The following is a 22,697-nucleotide window of genomic DNA, read 5'->3' as shown; positions in this document are numbered from 1 at the left end:
TGAAACTTTGGAAAAACTTTTTGATACAAGGAGGGTTCTCCTTAGGATTCCTCAAGGACAAATAAAGAAAAAAACAATCTTCGAGAGATTTTTTTTTTGGAAAAATAACTTTGAATGAATTACAAAAAGATCCTTTTAAGGAATACTTACTGGAACTGTTAAAAGCATGCCAGTATCTATGAAGAAATTACTAGAGGAATTTCTGAAAAAAGTCCTTAAAGAAGTTATGAATCTTTTTTCCATTAAAGATTTTCCGAAAGATCCCCGGATGCTTCATAAATTAGCAATCAATGGAGAATTTTTAGAGAAAATCCATGGAAGGGTTTTGAGTTGAATAGGAATTCCAGAAGAAAGTTTTGCAGAAACCTTTGGAAGAATATATCGGAAATAATCTTTGAACGAACTTCGGAAGAAATTTATGAAAAAATTTCTTAAGCAATCCATGGAAAATTTTCTAAAAATATTCATAGGGATGCGTTTAAAATGATACGTGAAATATTTCTGAAGAGGCATTCGTCGAATCTATGGAAAATTTTCTAAAGGAGTTCTTGTGGAAATCTATGAAGGAATTCTTGAAGGAAAAGCAAACCCTAGAATATTTTCTGTCGGAATTTGTGGAGAAATTTCTCGAAGTGCCCCTTCTCTGGAAGAGTTTCTTAAAGAGACTCTGGAGAAATTTTGATATGAATTTCTGAATGAATGCTTTGAGCTATTAAGGAAGGAATTCTTGGAAAAATTTCTTTAAAGGGCCGTTACGGTAGGAGGATTTCTAATGAAATCACTGCAGGAGTATCTGAAATATTTCGTGGAAGGATTTCCAATAGAAATCCGTTTTTTAGGAATTCCCCAAAATAATTCTTACGTGAATTATTTGAGGTTGTAAAATGTATGTAAGGATTTTAAATGGAATCTTGGAAAAACTTCTAAAGGAAACCCAAGAAGAATTTTTTTAAAATAATCGAAAATGATGGAAACCTTGGAGGAATTTCGTACGGAATACCTAGAGGAATTTTTAATGAAAATTATAGAAGATTTTCCAACGGAATCATTGAAGGAGGCTCTTGAAGAATCCATGAAAGATTTTCTAATGACATTATTGGAGAATTTCTGGAACAATCCTTGATCTACGTCCTGAATAAATCCTCAGAATTGTTTATGAAAACCGCTCTTGATGATTATTTTGAATAATTTTCTAATTTTCTTCCCAAGGAGGAATTTATTAAGAAACCCATAAAAAATCTTCTAAAATAATTCTTCAAAAACTTCTAAAGGAATCTCTAGAAGAACGTTCAAAGGAAAAACTTCTACCCCGCTGAGTGTAGATTAAGCAAATAGTTAAAATACATAGAAATAAAAAAAGGGAAACTCTGAATAAATATCTGGAGATATTTCTGAAGTAATCCCTGGCAGATTTTTCAAAGGAATTTCATAAATATTCAATGGAGGAGTTTTCGAAGAAAATTTTGGAGGCACATCTGGTAGAGTCCCTGGAGGAATAAAAGTTAAAAAAAACTGTAGATATTTCTGAGAGAAGCGCTGCAGGAATTTCTGGAAGATTTTGTGAAGGACTTTATGTAGTAATTTCTGAAGGAGGTAGAAGGTTTTCTTAAAGAGACCTTTGAGATTTTTTAAAGAAATCCATGGAGCAGTATTGTAAGTTACTAAAGGGAGATTTTTAAACAAAGGAATCCTAACAGAAATTCCTAGAAGAATCTCCACAGGAATTTCTGCATAAATTCCCGAAGTTTTTATTAAAGAAATTTTTGGAGTCATTTTGGGAGGAAAACAGGTAAGATTATAAGAATTTTAAGGAGAAATCTCTTGATAAACCTGGAGAAATTTCCAAAATGATTCGAGAGAGATTATTTGAAGAAACCTTTGAAAGATTTTTTTAAAAAATAAGAAAATTCACAGAAATTTAGGAAAATTCGAAGATTTTTTTTAAGAAACCTTTGAAAGATGTTCTAGCCCTTTGAAAAATTTCTGAAGAGATCCTGATTTTTTTGTTTTATAATGAAATTGCTAATTTTACTCTTTTCACCCGTAGACATTTGTATAGATCGTATACTTTGGTCAATCGTCCTTCCCTCTTAAAGTTTACGTGGATTATGAACGGAACTAAAGTGACATTATTTTTTTCAAAACTTTTTCAGAAAATTATGGCAAAAACCCCAGAGTAATACATATCTCAGATATGCGATATGTATTACTCTGCAATTACACTGAAAACAAATCAAAATTTCATGGTGTGAAATCGCTCGTTTAGCTTACAAATATCACTCGTAATTTTCTTCGTTTGTTTCGTAATAATAGTGACAAGAACTAACCTTCTTTCTACTTATTCTTTGTCAAAATGCGATAAAATTATAAAAAATATATTCACTTGCCAACTTTGATTCGACGGGATTTGAACTTGTGTTCTCCAATTTACAACTTTAAACCCTAACCACAGGCGCTTGTTGGCACTTCTTTTCACAATCCAAACATCCTTCGGATGGAAATAGATGAATATCTCACACACATTACTGCTCTGTACATGTGTGTTAAAGCGGGAGAGGAATTATTTTCTAATCGTTTTGGGCATCTAACAATTGTACATCAACATTATCAGTAAAAATCGAGAAATCAATTTGATGATTCTTTTAATCGATTTTTGTACATTTTTAACGCGAAAATATGTTCTCAGATCACAAGAAAACGCATTGGACAGGACAACGTTTACCGAGGCAGCTCTGTTGAAAAAATCTGCTAAGCCAGTGCTAATAAATGCAATATGAACATGTAAATTGCTTCCATCCCACGCTGAGAAGTATCAACCAATAATCCCAAGTGAAATCAGTTTGACATCGAAATTCCCTCTAGATCAACCATGAACGTCAATCAAATCGACCAAATCCCGACATAGGTGAGGTAGTATCTACTACCAGCAACAGAAGGACTCTCTGAACTTACACTAACTTCCAACCGCGTAGCAACATTTCTCATCGCAAAACGGTGTGTTTACCTCGTCGACAGAAGATAAATCGTTCTCCTCCATGCAGCAACAGCGCCCTGTCTGTGTAAGATTCCTACCTGCCTGACGGAGAAAGTGAGTGCTTAAACTGAGCATCGAAGAAGCAACCCCGGGACGCTCTAGGAACGTGACAGTTGGTGTGGGTGTACTGTGTGTATTTATATGAAGAACCGTGAAGAGCCTCTCGGCAGCAGCTGCGGCGGGGGTGGGGTGTGAAGTGCAAGAGTGGGTTATGGAAGTGGTGCCTCCCGAGGCGGATGCAAAATTTAATTTAATGTTGAACAAAGCGAAGCAATACCTGGTGGAGGAGGCGGATGGAGTTGGATGTGGTGGGGGTTGTGGATGTGCTAACAGTAGTAGGAGCAATAGTAGCAGTACAAGCAGACTCCAGCGAAGCCAACGATGCAAAGGAACAACAACGATGAAGAGCTTCATTGGAATGCTATTGGGATTACTTACAATATCAGGTAATTTGAGAATGCTTTTGTCTTTTGGCTGTGGTGGGGGGAGGTAGTAGGTGTAGACAGGAGGTTACGATTCATACTGTTTTATTGGGCCGCAGAAGGTGTAGAAGCCGCGCGCTGTGGGACCTTTGCTTTCGATGTCAAACAGCGTGGACACCACCATCGAGAGATGGAGAGCAAGCTGGTTATGGAAATTTGAAACACACAATAACGCTTAATATTCAAGACGACGCGACGATGGGAGGTGGTGATAAGTGTTCTAGGAAATTTCATCGAACGTGTATTGGGTCGAAAAATGAGCTTTTATCATGCAGAATATTCACAGAGACATTTACATGTAAATTTTATCGTGAAATCATGCACACGATGAACATGTAAATATTAAAGTAAAAATATACAACAAATGAATTTTACATGCCATAATTGTAATTCCACAGTATCCAGTATTATCGTCATGTGCATACTATCGGGCTGATTTATACAAGGATTTTTCTTGCTGCGTTATTAAAACAAAGATACGAATTAGGACGAAGTAATGTCATGACCAAAGTGTACTGAAATGCTATATGTTCACTTAAAACATGAATTTTCGGTAGAATGCTCGGAGGGTCAAGTCACATATACCAATCAACTCAGTTCGACGAGTTGAGATGATGTCTGTATGTGTGTATGTATGTATGTCTGTGCGCAAAAAAAAATCATCAACTTTTAAGGCACTTCCCATTGATCGATTTTTCGGATTGTAGCTCGAATCGAACCGGAATTTTGCCGCATTGTTTTCTATCAAAAATGGTCCAGATCGGTCAAGGCGTTCCGGAGCTATGGCTAATTCAGTGATCCGGACCAGCACCGGTAGAACTGGCCGTATATAAAACTGATCCAAGCCCCATCATGCGACACATCAAACTGCGGCGATTTTTGTAACCTTTAGCATGATTGACGAATTTTGTGCGGAAATCAACATTAAAGATCAGAAACTCCATGATATCGACTCAAAATTCAAGACGACAGCCTAATATTCAAGATGGCATATTTGAAATGAGGAAGAAGCCTGGACTCCACAAATGGCTTCCACAATATCCAAAATGGCGGTCCCAAATTCAAGATGGCGTCTGTATAATGGAGTTTTAAGCCAAAAAGACCATGTAATATGTGTATATTTGATATGGGGAAGATGTCCGGAGTTTAAAATTGGCGACCAGAATATTCAAGATGGCGGTATAAAATCCAAGATGGCGGCTGTTTAATTGAGTTTGAGGCCCTAAAACCGTGCAATTTGGGTATATTTGGTATGGGGATGATGTCCGGACTCCAAAAATGACGACCAAAATAACCAAGATGGCTTTCCAAAATCCAAGATGGTGGCTCCAAATTCAAAATGACGTCTATTTAATAAAGTTTTAGGGTCTAAATCTATGCAGTATGTGTATATTTGGTACGGGGAAGAAGGCTGGACTCCAAAAATAACGACCAGAATATCAAAGATGACGGCTGTTTTATGGAATTTTACGTCCTAAAACCATGCAATTTGGGTGTATTTGGTATTGAAAAGATGTCCTGAGTAAAAAAAATGGCAACCAGAACATCCAAGATGGTGGCAACAAATTCAAGATGGTGGCTATTTAATAGAGTTTTGAGCTTTAAAACCATGCAATATGGGTATATTTGGTGTGATGAAGATGTCCGAAGTCCAAAAATTGCAAACAGAATACCCAAGATGTCGGTCTAAAATCCAAGATGAGTTTCGTAAATACACATGATATTTCATGTAAATTTACATGCAACTTCAAATTTCAGTTGTGTGCATCAATATGACAGTAATGTCTCAGAAATGTTCAAGGTAAACAAAACGTGAAAGATCCAGTAAATGATCAGATCCAGAAATGACATTCGTACAAACAATGTTCGACCTTTTCACTGTATCCCCTCCTTCGATACTAGATCATATTTCACATTTTGCGCCAAAATCCTTGCGGAATTGAAATCGGAAGACTAATTTGTAAGCCTGGCGTTCATGCTGGCTGGTTGTTAGCGGGAGGTTGTAGGTACCTACCCACCAAGATGGATGCTTGTTCTCTCGAGTGGATGTTGCCGCATTTACAGCTAAGAGGCAATTGAAAGCCAGTCGCCAGCGTGGTGGTGGGGTGGGAGGTACCTTGGCACCGCCAACATCGACCAAAGAAGCCGTTGCTGTCGTCGCCCTTTGATGGCAAAACGGAAAGGAGTGCTTATCGACGAGATGGGAAATTTAATAATCGTGTATCCGTGGCGGTTAGTTGATACGCTTTTGTGAGCTCGTAAGTGTCACGGGAAACGTATTGGATGTTCGACAATTATCGTTACATTCAAGGACTAAAACTTAATAAAAGTTTTACAATGAGTATACAATTTATTGATGTTTTCAATGGCAACTGAAACTGGATTCGAATCTCATTTCAGTGTAATATAAGCACTTCCGCAAACTAACCAAAAACTTTCTTTGTCAGTCGCCCCTTTTTCGACTCGGTGAGGTACGTTCAGTATCTAGCGAAGTAGAACCATTTAAGTCAAATTTAGGTTTGAACTTCATTGAGTTATAGGGGATAAGTACCCAAAACTCCAGCCAAGTCGTTCGTGGCACCCTATAGCTTTTTTCAGCTTTTGGCGGTCTCCGACAAGCATATTACCTTAACTTAACTAATACTTAGTGTGGCCTCCCTTAGCTTCAATCACGGATCACAAGCGTCGTGGCATACTTTCCACCAAGTTCTGCGACCATGCTGTTTCTAGAGCCTCGAAAAGTTTATCACGGTTAGTCACATCGCCTTTTCCGACATTGCGATCCAAGATTGACCACAGATTCTCAATTGGGTTCAAATCTGGGCTTTGAGGTGGTCATTCCAATACTTTAATACGGAAATTTCGGAAAAACGCTTTGGTTTTGTGGGCGGTGTGTTTGGAGTCGTTTTCTTGTTGGAAAATAAACTTCTTCTCCAAACCAACTATACGCGCCGACTCCTTCAAATTCCGCTTCAGAATGCTGATATACGAATCTGCCGTCATAGTTCCATCTATTTTTACAAGTTTTCCAACACCACCCCAAGCAAAACACCCCCACACCATGATATTGCCACCTCCATGCTTCATTGTCTTCTGAAAATTCTTGTCAACCAGTTTCTCGCCAGGTTTTGTCCAAGCTCGTGTTAGCTGCTTATGCCCAAACAGCTCAAATTTTCTCTCGTCACTCCAAAGAACCAGTTTCCAGAACTCCAATGGCTTGTCGACGTATTTTCGGGCAAATTTTAGACGTTTGATCCTGCAGAAAACAAAGTCAATTCAAACTTGAAATTAAATATAAAGTAAACAAACCTGCTAACATTCCGAATCAGTGGACGTCGTTGAGCAAAACTTTTTTTATGTCCCAGCTCTTGTAGTCTCCTGGGCTGCAAAACGGTGAGTCGATAAGGAGAGCGTCCAATATAGCTCTGGTCCTCACAAGTTCCTACCTCATGCTTCCACGGGTCAAGCGATGACAAAGACCGCCAGCTAAGAGTTGTGTGCTTAGCTGGTAGTGCAGCCTGGGCACTGTTGTCCTTCTGACTTCAGCTAGATTGAGGAGGTACGATCCGAGTGTCTGTTCACCAAGGAGGTGCGGCTCAAACAGCGTCTGTTCTGGCATCCAGCGGCTGAGTAAGAAACGCTGCACCACGCCCAGCTAGATCCAAGGTGGTAGCCCCATCAGCGTGGTCGTCCCAGTGTTGGTTGGGACGTTAAACAGAACTGGCACGATGGCCCTCCGGCGAGACAGGAGAGTTGGCGTAGGCCCAATAAGCCACCCGTAAAAATCCCCATTGCGAATAACATAGGAGAAAATACGACTCGATACAATCGGCAAAGACCCACGCGACGAAATAAGGACTACGATTGGAAACTTGGAACATGGAATTGCAAGTCACTAGGTTTCGCAGGATGTGACAGGATAATCTACGACGAACTACATCCCCGCAACTTCGACATCGTGGCGTTGCAGGAACTTTGTTGGACTGGACAGAAAGTGTGGAAAAGCGGGCATCGAGCGGCTACCTTCTACCAAAGCTGTGGCACCACCAATGAACTGGGAACAGGATTTATAGTGTTGGGCAAGATGCGACAACGTGTTATCGGGTGGCAGCCGATCAACGCAAGGATGTGCATGTTGAGAGTTAAGGGCCGTTTCTTCAACTACAGCATCATCAACGTCCACTGCCCACACGAAGGGAGACCCGATGACGAGAAAGAAGCGTTCTACGCGCAGTTAGAGCAAACATACGATGGTTGCTCGCCGCGTGACGTGAAAATCGTTGTCGGCGACATGAACGCGCAGGTAGGAAGGGAGGAATTGTACAGACCGGTAATCGGGCGAAACAGCCTGCACGCCGTATCGAATGATAACGGCCAGCGATGCGTAAACTTTGCAGCCTCCCGTGGTATGGTAGTCCGAAGCACCTTCTTCCCCCGCAAAGATATCCATAAAGCCACCTGGAGATCACCCGATCAACAAACAGAAAATCAAATCGACCACGTTCTAATCGACGGTAAATTCTTCTCGGATATAACCAACGTCCGCACATACCGCAGTGCGAATATAGATTCGGATCACTACTTAGTCGCTGTATGCATGCGCTCAAAACTTTCGACAGTTATCACCACGCGTCGAAGTCGAACGCCGCGGCTCAACATCGAGCAACTTCGTAACGGAGAAGTGGCTCAAGACTACGCGCAGCAGTTAGCAGTGGCCCTACCTACGGAAGAGCAGCTTGGCGCAGCTACACTTGAAGATGGCTGGAGGGACATCCGATCCGCCATAGGTAGTACCTCGGCTACAGCACTAGGCTTCGCGACTCCGAATCACAGAAACGACTGGTACGACGGCGAATGTGAACAGTTGAAAAACAAGAAGAATGCAGCATGGGCGAGAATGCTGCAACACCGTACGAGAGCGAATGAGGCACGTTACAAACAGGCGCGGAACAGGCAGAACTCAGTCTTCCGGATGAAGAAGCGCCAGCAGGAAGAACGAGATCGCGAAGCGATGGAAGAGCTGTACCGCGCTAAGGACACACGAAAGTTCTACGAGAAGCTGAACCGCTCGCGCAGAGGCTTTGTGCCACAAGCCGACATGTGCCGAGATAATCACGGGAATATTCTCACGAGCGAGCGTGAGGTGGTCGAGAGGTGGCGGCAGCATTACGATGAGCACCTCAATGGCGACGTTGCAAGTACCGAAGGTGGCGTGGTAACAGATCTAGGAGTATGTGCACAGGACGAAAGACTTCCGGCCCCTGACCTTCAAGAGATTGAGGAGGAGGTTGGCCGGTTGAAAAACAACAAAGCCGCTGGAGCAGATCAACTACCAAGCGAGCTTCTAAAATACGGTGGAGAAGCACTGGTGAGAGCACTACACTGGGTCATTACCAAGATTTGGGAGGAGGAAGTATTACCGGAGGAATGGATGGAAGGTATCGTGTGTCCCATCTACAAAAAGGGCGACAAGTTGGATTGCGGGAACTACCGCGCGATCACACTACTGAGCGCTGCCTACAAGATACTCTCTCAAATTTTATGCCGCCGTCTATCACCGATTGCAAGAGAGTTCGTGGGGCAATATCAGGCTGGATTCATGGGTGAACGCGCTACAACGGACCAGATGTTCGCCATCCGCCAGGTGTTGCAGAAATGCCGCGAATACAACGTACCCACACATCACTTGTTCATCGATTTCAAATCGGCGTATGATACAATCGATCGAGAACAGCTATGGCAGATTATGCACGAATACGGATTCCCGGATAAACTGATACGGTTGATCAAGGCGACGATGGATCGAGTGATGTGCGTAGTTCGAGTATCAGGGACACTCTCGAGTCCCTTCGAATCTCGCAGAGGGTTGCGGCAAGGTGATGGTCTTTCGTGCTTGCTGTTCAACATTGCTTTGGAGGGTGTAATAAGAAGAACGGGGATAAACACGAGTGGGACGATTTTCACGAAGTCCGTTCAGCTGCTTGGTTTCGCCGATGATATTGATATTATTGCTCGTAAATTTGAGACGATGGCGGAAACGTACATCCGACTAAAGAGTGAAGCCAGGCGAATCGGATTAGTCATTAATGTGTCGAAGACAAAGTACATGATGGCAAAGGGCTCCAGGGAGGAATTACCGCGCCCGCCACCCCGAATTCATATCGACGGTGATGAAATCGAGGCGGTTGAAGAATTCGTGTACTTGGGCTCACTGGTGACCGACGACAACGACACCAGCAGAGAAATCCAGAGGCGCATTGTGGCAGGAAATCGTGCCTACTTTGGACTCCGCAGAACTCTACGATCGAATAAAGTTCGCCGTAACACGAAGTTAACCATCTACAAAACGCTGATTAGACCGGTGGTCCTCTATGGGCACGAAACATGGACCCTACGTGCAGAGGACCAACGCGCCCTTGGAGTTTTCGAACGGAAGGTGTTGCGCACCATCTACGGCGGAGTGCAGATGGAAGACGGGACTTGGAGAAGGCGAATGAACCACGAGCTGCATCAGCTGCTGAGAGAACCAACCATCGTCCATACCGCGAAAATCGGGAGGCTACGGTGGGCGGGTCACGTCATCAGGATGTCGGATAGCAACCCGACTAAAATGGTTCTCGAGAGTCATCCGACCGGTACAAGAAGACGTGGAGCGCAGCGAGCTAGGTGGGTCGACCAAGTGGAGGACGATCTGCGGACCCTACGCAGAGTGCGGAACTGGAGACATACAGCCATGGACCGAGTGGAATGGAGGCGGCTACTATGTACAGCAGAGGCCACCCCGGCCTTAGCCTGACCGGTAAGGTAAGTCTTGTAGTCTCCTTCGTACAGTTCGTTCAGAGATATTCAAATCTGGATTTTCTCGGATGACTCGACTGGTAGCAAACGGGTTTCTAGCAATTTCCCGAAAAATACGGCGATCATCGCTGGTTGTCGTCTTCCGCTTCCTTCCTCTGCCAGTTTGGTCGGCCACGCTTCCAAGTTTCTCGAACTTTTTTAGTAGTTTACGCACTGCTGCCTCACTTATTTGGTATCTTCGACCAATTTCTCTGTTTGACAGGCCTTCCTGGCTGTTTTTAATGATATAAGTTTCCGGATTTCTACAGAAGTTTGCTTTTTGCCATCCCGATAGATTGAAAACTGCACAAGTGAAAGTAAATAAACAACAAACGGTTTGTTTTGACATTTGCATATCTGTTAGGGGATAGGAAACAACGCACTTGCAATATGCCAGGGAGAACACCTGAGTTTTCTCCAGTGCGTACTTTATTTTGTCCAGAGGGAAATCTATATTTTTAAGATTATTTCCATTTTTTTTTCAAACTTTTTGAGCATGTTAAAGATAAGTCGGCGCAAGTTTCGATTAGTATGATGAATACCACACAATATGTTCGAGCATGTTTAATTAGCATAACTAACATTTTAAAAGTTATTGAATGTTGAGCTTTCTGACAGCGTGTGCGTACTTTATTTTGTCCAGTACTGTACAACTCCAATGAATTGTAATTATCTGCGCATCCGAGAAAATCAAGATAATGATAATTTTCGAACACAATTTAAGTATCGAAGAGACAAAGAGCAACTTATCAGTTGACCTGTATAAGATAGCATTTTTATTCAACTTTTCATTATGCTTTGACTTTTTGCAACTTTGCAAAATATCTCATTATAAAAAAAGGTCATTTTTCATAGGAAATCTAAAAAAATCTTGTAGAAACAATGATAATATGGGAACACTGTCTTCAGAAAAAAGAAGCGTAATAACATACTGAATAATAACATGACAAATAACATGAAATCCTCATCCAATAAAAACATAAAAGTTTTAGAAGTTTTTCAGTTTTTGAAGGGGTGGTTTATACTAAATTTATTATACATCGTTTATTTCAAAAGATAGAGCGAAAGTGTCTTCGGCAACATTTTTCTGTATGATATTAACTTCAACTTTGCCAGTATCAGAAAATAGAATTTATAATATTTAAGAGCCACACTTCTTATATTGGAGACCAAAGCTGAGGCGGCTCCACAAAAGCCGCTTCTGGAAAACCAGTTCATGACGTTGGCTGACACTTTTTACTATAACAATGTGCAGGTCTGCAAGGAATAGCTGTCAAAACATGAAAGTGGACGCGAATATCTTGGCGGGCATGTAGTTGTGGCGTTGACTGACACTTTTGCTTGAAGATCGTTTGTGGCTTGTCGCCTACCTTCAATGAGCCAGTGTGATGACTTTCTGGTTCTACGGACCAGAGAATCCGTACTCGTTGGTTCGGAAATGTGTATACATGGCTAGAAACTATACGGATCTCAGCATTTGACAAAAATCAAGTCAATTGGTTCAAAATTGACTGAGTTATAGCAGCCCAAAATAGGTCCTCCGTCCCAGATGGTCCACGCCCTATCGCTTGATCTAACTTGACGGAGACCAGATGGATAAGTGGCACGTTCCATTGATCAGCAGATTCGTCCTGGTTGGATAGGGTGCGAACATGATGTGAGTAATTTGTCGACCAAACTGAGGAAACGCGATCTTCAAGCAGAAGATGTCAGATCATAGATAATGCCAATAGCTAGCGAAGAAAATCTTTCGAGGCACGGCAAGGCGAGTATCGCCAAAACATATTTTAAAAACTTTACAAATATGTACGTACATATTGGTATATATCCTAAGGAAGTTCTTGAATTAATTCCAGTGTGTCAGAAATTGCTCTACGAATTAGTTTGGAATTACTCCCAAGAATTTTTCTGGAGCTTTGTTTACTGTTCTACGGACTCTTTAAACAAATGTACAATCTTCATTTTTTTTTTGTTTCAGGAATTATTTCAAAAATAATTCCAGAAACTCTTCCACAAGTTTATTCACGAAAAAAGTCAAAAATTAGTTCAAAATTTTCTCCAGGCAATTGTTTAGGAAACTATCCTGGAATTTTTATGGGAACTATTTTAGACCTCTTCTAAAAATTCAAAATTTTCTAAGGAAATATGTCAGCAAATACTGAATGAATGAATTATCAGAGCAAAATGGGCTGGCAAGTAGGGCCTTTCCAAGGTTAGAAGGCAACAGTCAACCAAATGTAGACTCATTCTCATCTTCGTTTATATCGTCGTGATGAAATGCTCATCGTGGTACAGCTCACTCTAGACTGTTTAAGTCCCATGAAAAAAAAATAGCAGAAACTGCAAATAAATTCAAAAGTTTTACTATTCCACCGGATTACCCTCTCAATCACACCACAAAGTACCACAAAACAATCATCCAACAGAGCTGGAACAAGTTCGGTAATCTAGCAAGTCGTAAATCTCGTAATGAAGCTAGTGTTCGCCGACTCGCAACTGCCACTAATGCCATATGCTGCTGCTGGTGCGCTGCCCTGGAAACAGCCTGTCCATTTCCTGCACAATGTTCCCCATTGCATCCGGACCCGGCAGAGCCGCAACCTGCAGCTCGTTAGAATCCTCCTTCCTTTAAGGACCCCTCTCCACCCAACTTCGGTCGCCGTCAGGCAGCCGAGAGCTACAGATATCCAACTCAACTGTGCCAATCTCCAAGTGCTGATCTGCTATCTCTTCGCACGCTGGTGATTTTCTCCATTTCTCACGGTTTTTTTATTTTGCTTTTCTTCACGGGTGAGACTGTTTGCTCACACGCTGCCAACGGTGTGGCACCGTGTGGTTGCTGCTTCAGTGTGCAGATTGTGCGCGAGCTCCATCAAAAGTGTCATAAAGAGACCAGCCCTTTCCACCTTACCTGTGAAGTGCCGCTATCATCTGCTGAGCTGCTCTGAGGGTAAGCCTCTTCAAAGTTTTACATTTTACTAGTGTTCGCAAAAGTGTACCAATAAATGGAGTTGAAATTTGTGAAAACATTCTAGGACGATTTTTTTGGAGTGATCTCTTTTCTTTTTTTTACTTTTTTTTCTTTCAGTTTCCACAAATTTGTTTTTTTTTTTCAAAATAATAACACCGAAGTCAATAAGAAGAAATGTTGCCTTAAATCAAAGAATAAGAATGTCTACTTTTATTCTTTGCTTAAATTTTGAGAAAATTCCCCATATTCGAAACTTGTTGACAAACCTCCTGAAGTCCTCTGAATAGTACCTGAAACACCAGGTTTCCCGTGGTTTTCCAGTGGCGGTTTAAGGGGGTTCTCAGAGGGTGTCATGGGCTTGTTGAAGAGTTTCAGATAATGGACGTTACAGGGAGCTTGATTTTTTTTTTCGGAGAGTTTCCAGAAGGTTTCTGGAGCGTTACAGGAGGTTTAATGTGCATTTTTGGAGATTTCGGAGAGCTTGAGGTGCATCACAAAGAGTCTGACAAGTTTCAGGAAGTTTTCAGTGAGCTTCACAAGGCTTTCAGTGGGTTTCAGAAGCGTGACAGGTGGGGGCGATTTGAAGAAGTTTCAAAGTATTATCAGAGAGTTTTACATGGTGTTTCAGAGGCGTTTGGGGCATTTCCGAGGACTTCAGGGCAATTATCTGGAGTTTCAGGGAAGTTAAGGAAACTTCCAGAAACCACCGAAATCTCCTCTAAAACTCCCTCTAGCCAACAAAATCACCCCATATATCCTCCTGAAATCTACCGAAATTTCCCTGAAAGTCCCTTGAAAAATCTCTGAAACCCTTCCGAATCCCCGGTAATGTTTCTGAAAACCACTGTCTTCTTAAATCTCTTTGTCGCACTTTTAATTTATTCACCTTTTATAAGCCCTGCATAAAAGGAGATATTAAGCATAAGGAAACGTAAAAATGATGATATTGGCGTTCATAAGGAGATTTCAGGGACGTTTCAGAGGATCCCAAGGGATTTTAAATCCCAAGGGATTTAAGGGGGGAATTAAACAATCAAAAGGGCTTTCAAGAGGTCCATTGGACGCTTCAGTGTAATACCTGGAGGTCTCAGAGGCATTCCAAAGGGCTTCACGAGGTACCAGACCTGCCGTTCTACGCATAGATATTCTATATCATAGCTTCCCAACCTTCGTTTCGCGACCCCCCAACCGCTTGCAGGAACGCTTCGATTGTTTTACGAAAAGCGCAGTAACGACAGACTGGGAGGTCGCGAGAGCAAAGGTTGGGAACCGTGGTTCTATACAATATGGGACACTTATTAGTAGAACAGCAGTGTAGCTTCAAGGGGGTTTCGGGGACGGCTTCAGGAGTCTCAGGGAACTCCAAAGGATACTCAGGATTACTTCAGGATCATTTCAAGGGGATCCAAAGAGGTTTCAGGCGGCACCTGGAGGTCTCATGGGGCGTTCCAGGGGGTTTCAGGGGGTATCAGAAGGATTTAGAAGCGCTGAGTGAGTCTCAGGGGCATTTCATGGCATCTCAGGCCTTTTCAGGAAGTTGCAGGGGTGTTTGCCATCCGCGGACAAAGGGAGTGGTGAGAACCACTCGGAAAACTGGCTAAGCGTCTGCATGCTACTTTAATGGACTCCCCAAAGCGAGATTTCAAGCAGGTTCCAGGGGGTCTCCGACACACTTAAAGGTGTTTTTGGGGTTTTTTTATGGACGTTCTCAGGAACGTTTCCAGCCGTTCTACACATAATTGCCCCAAGGGGTCTCAGGGTCTAAGAAGACTCCAAATGACTCTCAGGATCACTCAATGGAGTTTCAGGGGGTTTCAAGATCTCCAAGGGGTTTCCAGGGGGTAATTTGAGGTCTCATGGGGCGTTCAGGGAGGCTTCAGGAGTTCTCAGTGGCTTTTCAGGCGCTTCAAGGTGGTCTTAAGGTCTCAGGGTTGTTTTAGGGGGTTTTAGGGGATACCAGGAGCTCTGAGCGCTTCAAGGGATCTCAGGGAATCTTGCGGGCCTTTCAAGGGGTTTCAGGGGTGTTTTGGGGTCTCCAAGTGGGTTTTAGGGGTACCTGTGCGTTCCATGGGCTTTCAGGAGGTACCAGAATGACTCGAGACGTCAGTTAGGTCTCAGGAGCATTTCATGTGGTCTCCGGCCTTTTCATGGGCTTCCAGGGGCGTTTCAGGAGTGTATATGGAGGTCTCAAAGGCGATACAGGTATCAAGGCTATTTCAGAGGGTCTCAGCGAATTTTACGGGGGTTCCATGGGATGTCAGGGGAGCTTCAGGAGGTTTCAGAGGGTTTTAATGGGGTCCAAGATGGTCTCATGGGGTTATAGGGGGTACTAGGAGCTCTGGGCGCTTTAAGGGTTCTCAGTGGCTGTTCAGGTTGTCCCAGGGGGTTTCATGGGGGTCTCATGGGCGCTTAGGAAAACGCCTATGAACGCCTTCAAAGAACTACAGAAACTCCCTGCAACGCACCTCATTCAGTTGTATCCGGGAGCAACTAACATGTGATACATATGTATCATATAACGAACATTTGAAGTTGTTTCTCAAACTCTTCGTCCTGAGGAGCACTATCACCAGCAGTGTTGCCAAAATTGCTGGTTCTCAATCTTGGTTGACAGGCCACGCGTTATAGGAGTTCTAGGAGAGGGTGAGATTATATTCGGATTCTGCGTCTCAAGGAGCATGTACATTACAAGTATTATAATAAGGTGGATCCCAAGCATTAGCAAAGGGCCATGCTAATTTCCGATTAAAAAGTAAAAAAGCAATTATTATAATTTATGGCGTGGCAAAACTCAGTGGTTGTCAAGTTGGGGTCACGGGCCATGCTGATTTCGCTAGAACCGAAAGTCCGAGTAGAAAGTGTGAATGTTTTTAGGATTATGCGTAGTATTTATTACGATATACTGGTGTTGTAAACCTCAGGAGTTCCAAATCTGGGGTCAAGAGCCGTGCCAATTTCTCAAGAATCATAAGTGCGATGAAAAGTAAAAATAGTTTTTCAGATTATGCAATCGATTCTCAATCCGAGGTCACGGGCTAATTTCTTAAATGCTGAATGTCCTAGGAGTTCTCAAGGATCATTTCTAAAGGGGTGTTACAAAACTTATTGGTTTCCAAGCTGAGATGATGGTCTATTTGGCGTATAGTCATCTTCTATGGGTCTGTTCATATACCACGCAGACCACATTTTAATCATTCAGATGCTCCTCGCCCCCCTCGTCGTCTTGATAACTCCTTCAAACCCCCTGAGATCACCTGAATTAACACTGAAACGCCGCTGAGACCTCTTGAAACCCTCTTTAAACCTTTGAAACCACCTGAGACCTTCTGATAATCCCGATAAATAATATTTCGTTCTCACACTTTCGGTTCTTGAGAAACCGAATACTTTATGGCTTCTCAATAGTACATGCACGCATATGCACTATACAAAGGATATACCAAAATAAATCAAGTATTGGTCGCATTGGTTATGTTCCGAACAAATAAAAAAAAATGAAATGCAAGGGGGTCTTTGTGACGTCACAAGGGCGTTTGAGAGAGTCTCGAGGGCGTTTAGAGGGTCTCATGTATGTTTCAGGGACTTTTTTTTGTCTGTATTAACGAGATTTTTAACCCTAGGCTAGTTCATCTCGGGACCCACGTTTTACTTCCCTTCCGAAGGAAGAACCCACATTTTGTTAGTATGTCGGGAGTGGTGTTTCAGGGACTGCAAGGGATTTCAGGGAACACCTGAAGATGTCACGGGGTACCTGCAGGTCTCAGAGGCAATTCAAAGGGTCTCAGAGATTTTAAGGGTTCCATGGGGTCTCAGGGGATCGCAGTGGCATTTCAGGGGGTCCAAGGTGGTCTCAGGGGTTACCTTGAGGTTTCACGGGCGTTTCAGAAGATTTCTTGGGTCACCAGGAAATCTGGAGCTTTTCAGTGGGTCCCGGGGGTTTCACGGAGGTTCCATGAGCGCATCAAAGGGTCCCAGAGAGTAACAGAGGAGCATTTTAAGGGGTCACTGACACGCCTAAGCGAGTAAATTATGTTGAATAGAATATCGTTTATTGAGATGAAATACGCACATTGGTCTTTTCTACAGTTGTGCGAATGTGAGGTATTTTGGTAATAATATGATGAATCCATATATGATTCGTACATTTTCGTGCGAGCTCCAGTTATCTGGTTAAAATACTAGTAAAACACCATTAAATTTAGATCAGTTCCCAGCTTGTAAGGAAGGTCAGTCGTCATTTCAGGAGGATCCACCCAGTATATCTGCGCCGCAGTTACACAACGATGATGATGGTAGCGATGATAGTCGTTGCCTGCAGCACCGGTGTCGTTGTCGCTCGGTTGATAACCCGTTTAGTAGGGCAACACTAAAACGCTTCTCTCTGGGTTGCTTCGCTTGAAACGGTGCGGGCGTATCCCGGCTACAATACAATACAATGCAATGACTGGTCTGGACCTGGTGGCCGCTCTGATGGTAAGGTCTCATTCATGTAAAATTTAGTCGCGACTACTTGCTGCCAGACACTTCGCACTGCACGACGGTGTTTGATAGGCTATAGCGTGTCACTGTCATTATAAAGCGGTGTGGCATGTTGAAACAATCGAAATGATAGCAATCCCCGATGAAGTACTCGCTTGTTTGTAATATCCGTTTCCCTGATATGAAGGATTATTATTAACTCCAGTGTTCGTAATCGCATATGCCTATATCATACGTGACGGTTTTGGATGAATGCTTTTCCAGTTATGGCAGTTAAATTGATGGGAATTGTGGAAAAGGTGTTTCGAATAGTTGTGTTCCGCTAAACATAAATTAATTGACTTTTGAAATGTTGAGTAAAATTATCTTAGAAATGAATTAAAATTCATAGGCATAACTATGATTATTAGAAGGATGACGGTTGAGGGTATTCCTGGAGTCATTTCTGCACCCACTGAATTCATCTCTATCGTCTCTGCCCAACAGGATCCTTGGCCCTGCGGCTGAAAACGGTTCACATCCCTCCGTACAAGCACCGCGGTGAATCGGCCTTGCTCCAGTGTCAGTACGAACTTAAAGGCCAACAGTCGCACAATGGTCACCACAGCTACCATTCACCGAACCAGCAGCAACGGGGTCGACCTTGGAACGACTCGGCCGGAGGTTACCGGCATCACGTCTATCACGACCACGACTACTACAGCGACTCGGAAAGCGGCGGCGACGAACGGCTCTACTCCATCCAGTGGTACAAAGACAACGAAGAGTTCTACCGGTACGTTCCGTCTGCGAGCCAGCCCATCAAGAGCTACAAAATCGAAGGCATCCGGGTGGATCCGAACCACTCCGATGGCACCAAGGTGATGCTGAAGAGCCTCACGCTCAAGTCCTCTGGCGTTTATCGGTGTGAGATTTCCGCCGAGGCGCCCAACTTCGACTCGGTCCAGGGCGAGGGCCGAATGGATGTGATATGTAAGTACGATTAACCAAAAACTATGTTGAATCCCTACAGCTAAGAATATCATATCTGTATAGATCTGCCCAGAGATGGTCCCCATATCAACGGGAGCGAGAAGAAGTCCTACCACATAGGTGAAACGATGGATCTAAACTGCACCTCCGGACGGTCCTATCCGGCGTCCACCCTGCAGTGGTACCTAAATGACGACCCGGTGCTTGATCCCAGATACATCGTGCACTATCCACGGATGGTCAATCAGCATGGGCTACTCACGAGCTTCTTGGGGCTGAGTATGGTCGTGCAGCCACATCACTATATCGACGGCTCCATGAAGCTAAAGTGTGTGGCGAATTTGTCGCCGGTGCTGTGGCGAAATGGGCAGGAGAGTGTCATGCAGTGGGAGCAGCCGCCGCTGGACAATCGGGTTGCAATGTTGTTAGGTAAGATGATAGTGAATAATCTGAATCAATGGTTTTGTTTTTACAACCCGACCTATTCATAAGCTCATTATTATAGGGATGGGTGGACGAAATTCGGTCGTTAATGACGCTAGTAAACTGATTTAGACATATTTAAAAAAACTAGATGAAACATACCATCAATGCAAACATACATGCAAGTTTCCGAATTTTGCCCTCAGATGGCAATACTGATCGAAATGCAGAAAAAGTCATTTACTGTAAAACATCGTCAATCTTCTAAACATCGTCAAAAAGACTTAGCCAAATTTATGTTGATACTGTATATCAAGAAATAACACATAAATCATTGAGTAACTGGCAGCACTGCTTAGTCTCAATGATAACTAATATATCCAACATTTTTTAATATTATGGACTAGCTGTCCCGGCCAACGTCGTACTGGCCTGCCTACTGTGTTTTTTTTTTGTCATACAGATCCCTAGAGAAGTCCCCGGAACTTCATTTGTTTGGAAGCCCCCTTTTCCAGATATCGGACGAGTCTCACACTATGCTAAGAACCTTCCCCGGCCCCAAAAGTACCCACATACGAAGTTTCACGCCGAACGGGTCAGTAGTTTCCGAATGCATAAGGGTCAGACAATCAGGCAATAGACAGACAGACAGAAAATCATTTTTATATAAATGGATTAAAAAAAAACTGTTGACAAATTAATGATCTCAGAGAAATTGAAAATGAAACACTGGCAGAGCCGTAGCATGGTCCCACGGCGCCCTAGGCAAACATCCAAATGGCACCCCACGACAATTTGACATTGTTAAGCTGCAAAAGTTTGTAGCATGTAATTCGTTTTTTTTAAGTTTTTCAAAAGTTGGGTTTTGATGTTTCGAAGAAACAACTTCCCCCTGTTTTTTTATTTTATTTTCTTATATACGAATAAAAAAGTGTTTTTTTAGGAATTTCAATGAGAGTTGTCCAGAAATTTTCTAAAATTTCTTTCTTTCATGTGAGTACAAGTACGAGCACATTTAGAATCTCACGAAGATCAGCACAATAATTATAAATGACATTTACATTCGTGACATAAATAATGCATAAATTTCTTTATTATTGGCTTAAGTAGGCAGATTTTGAGCCCGCGGCTAGTTCATCTTCACATAAATTTCTTCAAGAAAACTTACAGTATTTTTTTTCTTTCCTAAACGTTTTGTTCAACTGAATTTTGTTTTCAAACATACGTAATTGAGTTTCAATTTGGTTTTTTAATTAAGAAAAATTCAATGAATTTTTATCTTTCAACAAAAGAGCACCTTTTTCTGAGCCGCTATGATTTTTTTTCGGATTTTTAGAACTTTATTTTGGTACCTAAAATCAATTTCAAACAGATTTTTTGAAATCACCTTTTGACAGGTGGGCAACTGCTTGGCTCCGCTCAGTACAAAATGCGACGAGGGGTGATTCGACAAATCGCTCCCATACAAACTTAATAGGTTCCCGGTCTCCAAAATTGATGAAAATTTGGATTTCGGCTCAGTTTGGCATACAGATTCAGAATATGAAATTATCTCAAGAAGCCAATACCAAAAATTTCCAATTGCTTCTGACAAACCATGAACATAGATAAATACCAGGAGAAATGCCTGAAAAAATCTCTATTTCAGCAGAAATTCTTGTAGTAGTTCGTGAAGAAACGCTTAAAATAAAGCCTGTCAGAATTTGTGAAGAACCACTGGAAGAATTTCTGAAAGAGTATCGTAAAACGGGGTTAAATTTATCTTCGGGTCGAAATTGATCAGACGTTTTTCCGTTAGAAAAAGCACATCTCTAATAGTTTCCTTTTAAGAATCGTGCTGTTGAAATCTGATACTTTGTATTTGTATTTGTAAGGAAACTTTAAAAAAAAAATCTTTGTCTACATGAAAAGCGACTGATCAATTTCAACCCAGAGATCAATTTGACCCCGGTTACTTACTTATTTTCAGTCCTGGGCACCCACGGTGATACAAAGAGCCGAATTGAAAGATTTCCATCCTAAGCGATTGCCAGTCATTCCCTAGATCTGTGGCTACCTCTGCTGTGATGTCCTGCTGGGTTCCAGTCTAAGGCTTGCAGATTTCGTTTTCACCCCTGCGTAGAGTGTGGCCAATCCACCTCCACTTGCGCTCCCGAATTTCTGTCGCTATCGGCTTTTGATGACATCGCACAATGGTCGGAAAAAGATAAAGTTCGGCCAAAACTCTTTTTATGTGTTTAATCGAAGTTATAGGTTGCCTAGATATGTTATATAGTATTTTTAGTGTTTAAAAAGGGGTATTCAAAAATTACGTTATTTCAATAATTTCAAAAACGGTAAAAATCAGTAAACCCCATATTTTTTGCGTTTTTTGTTAGAAAATCAATTCGAATTTAAATAAATGATCATCTTTCGATCAAATCCAATCTAGTTTGTTCAAAACGTGTGAAAAATGTGGAAAGATAAATTTTATAGCAGTAAAAAATGGAAAAATAACGTAAAATATATGAAAAAACATGACTTTTTTAAATAGCTCTAATTTGAAAAACTGCAAATTTCTGCAAAATATTTAAACGTTTTTAGGCAGCTCTAAGCATGATGTTTAAGATGTACTATTCGAAATTGCGGCGACACGTGACGACACGAACCGTTTTTTAACTTAAAAATTACCAAAATTTCTAAGGTACAATATATGAAAATTTGAAAAGTTTTGTGATATATTAATTTTGCACCATACGTGCATTCAAACAGTCCAATAACAAGCTTTCATATGCTGGATAACCTAAAACATATATTCCATTCTCAAAATACATTTATTTTACTTTTTTCGAATAATTCATTTTTCAATTTTATGACTTAGGCCACTTTGGCAGTGAAAATGTCATTGAAATACAAAAGCTGGTATACTTTTAATTAAAAATCATAAAAGTACAATACATTAACTTTGTTATAAGGTGAAATAAAGTTTAAAAATATCAATTTCGTTTTTTGAGAGTTTTGGCCGCCCCTTTGTATGGAGCCCGACCAATGTGCATCGCCAATGGAGCTCCACGTTGGACATCCAAATGTGAGGCCACCATGCACGAATTATATACGGCATCTATTGATGAAGACCTACAGCCGTTGCGTGTTCTCCACTGGTACACACCAGGTTCCCCTGGCGTATAACAGCACAGATTTCACGTTCGAGTTGAAAATTTGGATTTTGATGCGTCGACTAAACGCCCACCAGCAGACGAACGAAAACGACCTTCGACTCATTGATTTCGTCGCCATCAAAAATATAGCCATACGTAGCACCTTTTTCCAACACAGCTACCCTTATCGTTACACCTGGAGATCACTCGGAGGAGACGGATTCACAAATCGACCACGTTCTGATTGACGGACGGCACTTCTCCGATATTATCGACATCAGGACCTATCGTGGCGCCAACATCGACTCCGACCACTATCTGGTGATGGTCAAACTGCGCCCAAAACTCTCCGTCATCAACAA

General features: G+C 42.1%; 1 protein-coding gene across 7 annotated transcripts in view; it reads left to right on the top strand.

Annotated features, from left to right (window-relative positions):
* The window catches only part of LOC109428027 (uncharacterized), a 91,505-nt gene that overhangs the window by 52,586 nt on the left and 16,222 nt on the right, over positions 1-22,697 (top strand). For 2 of the 7 annotated variants that reach the window (XM_062857020.1, XM_062857017.1), the window contains exons 2-4: positions 2,863-3,480; positions 18,290-18,775; positions 18,839-19,204. In XM_062857020.1, coding sequence (XP_062713004.1) covers positions 3,246-3,480; positions 18,290-18,775; positions 18,839-19,204 — 1,087 coding nt within the window. In that variant the 5' untranslated portion in view covers positions 2,863-3,245. Of the gene's footprint in view, positions 1-2,686; positions 3,481-18,289; positions 18,776-18,838; positions 19,205-22,697 lie in introns of all 7 variants that reach the window. The other 5 variants (XM_062857019.1, XM_062857015.1, XM_062857022.1 and 2 more) reach the window with 3 other exon arrangements.

Source organism: Aedes albopictus, chromosome 3, assembly GCF_035046485.1.
Source record: "Aedes albopictus strain Foshan chromosome 3, AalbF5, whole genome shotgun sequence".
In the NCBI taxonomy this organism is placed as follows: Eukaryota; Metazoa; Arthropoda; class Insecta; order Diptera; family Culicidae; genus Aedes; species Aedes albopictus.
The sequence above is the reverse complement of the archived record's forward strand: the minus strand, read 5'-3'. Positions and strand labels throughout refer to the sequence as shown.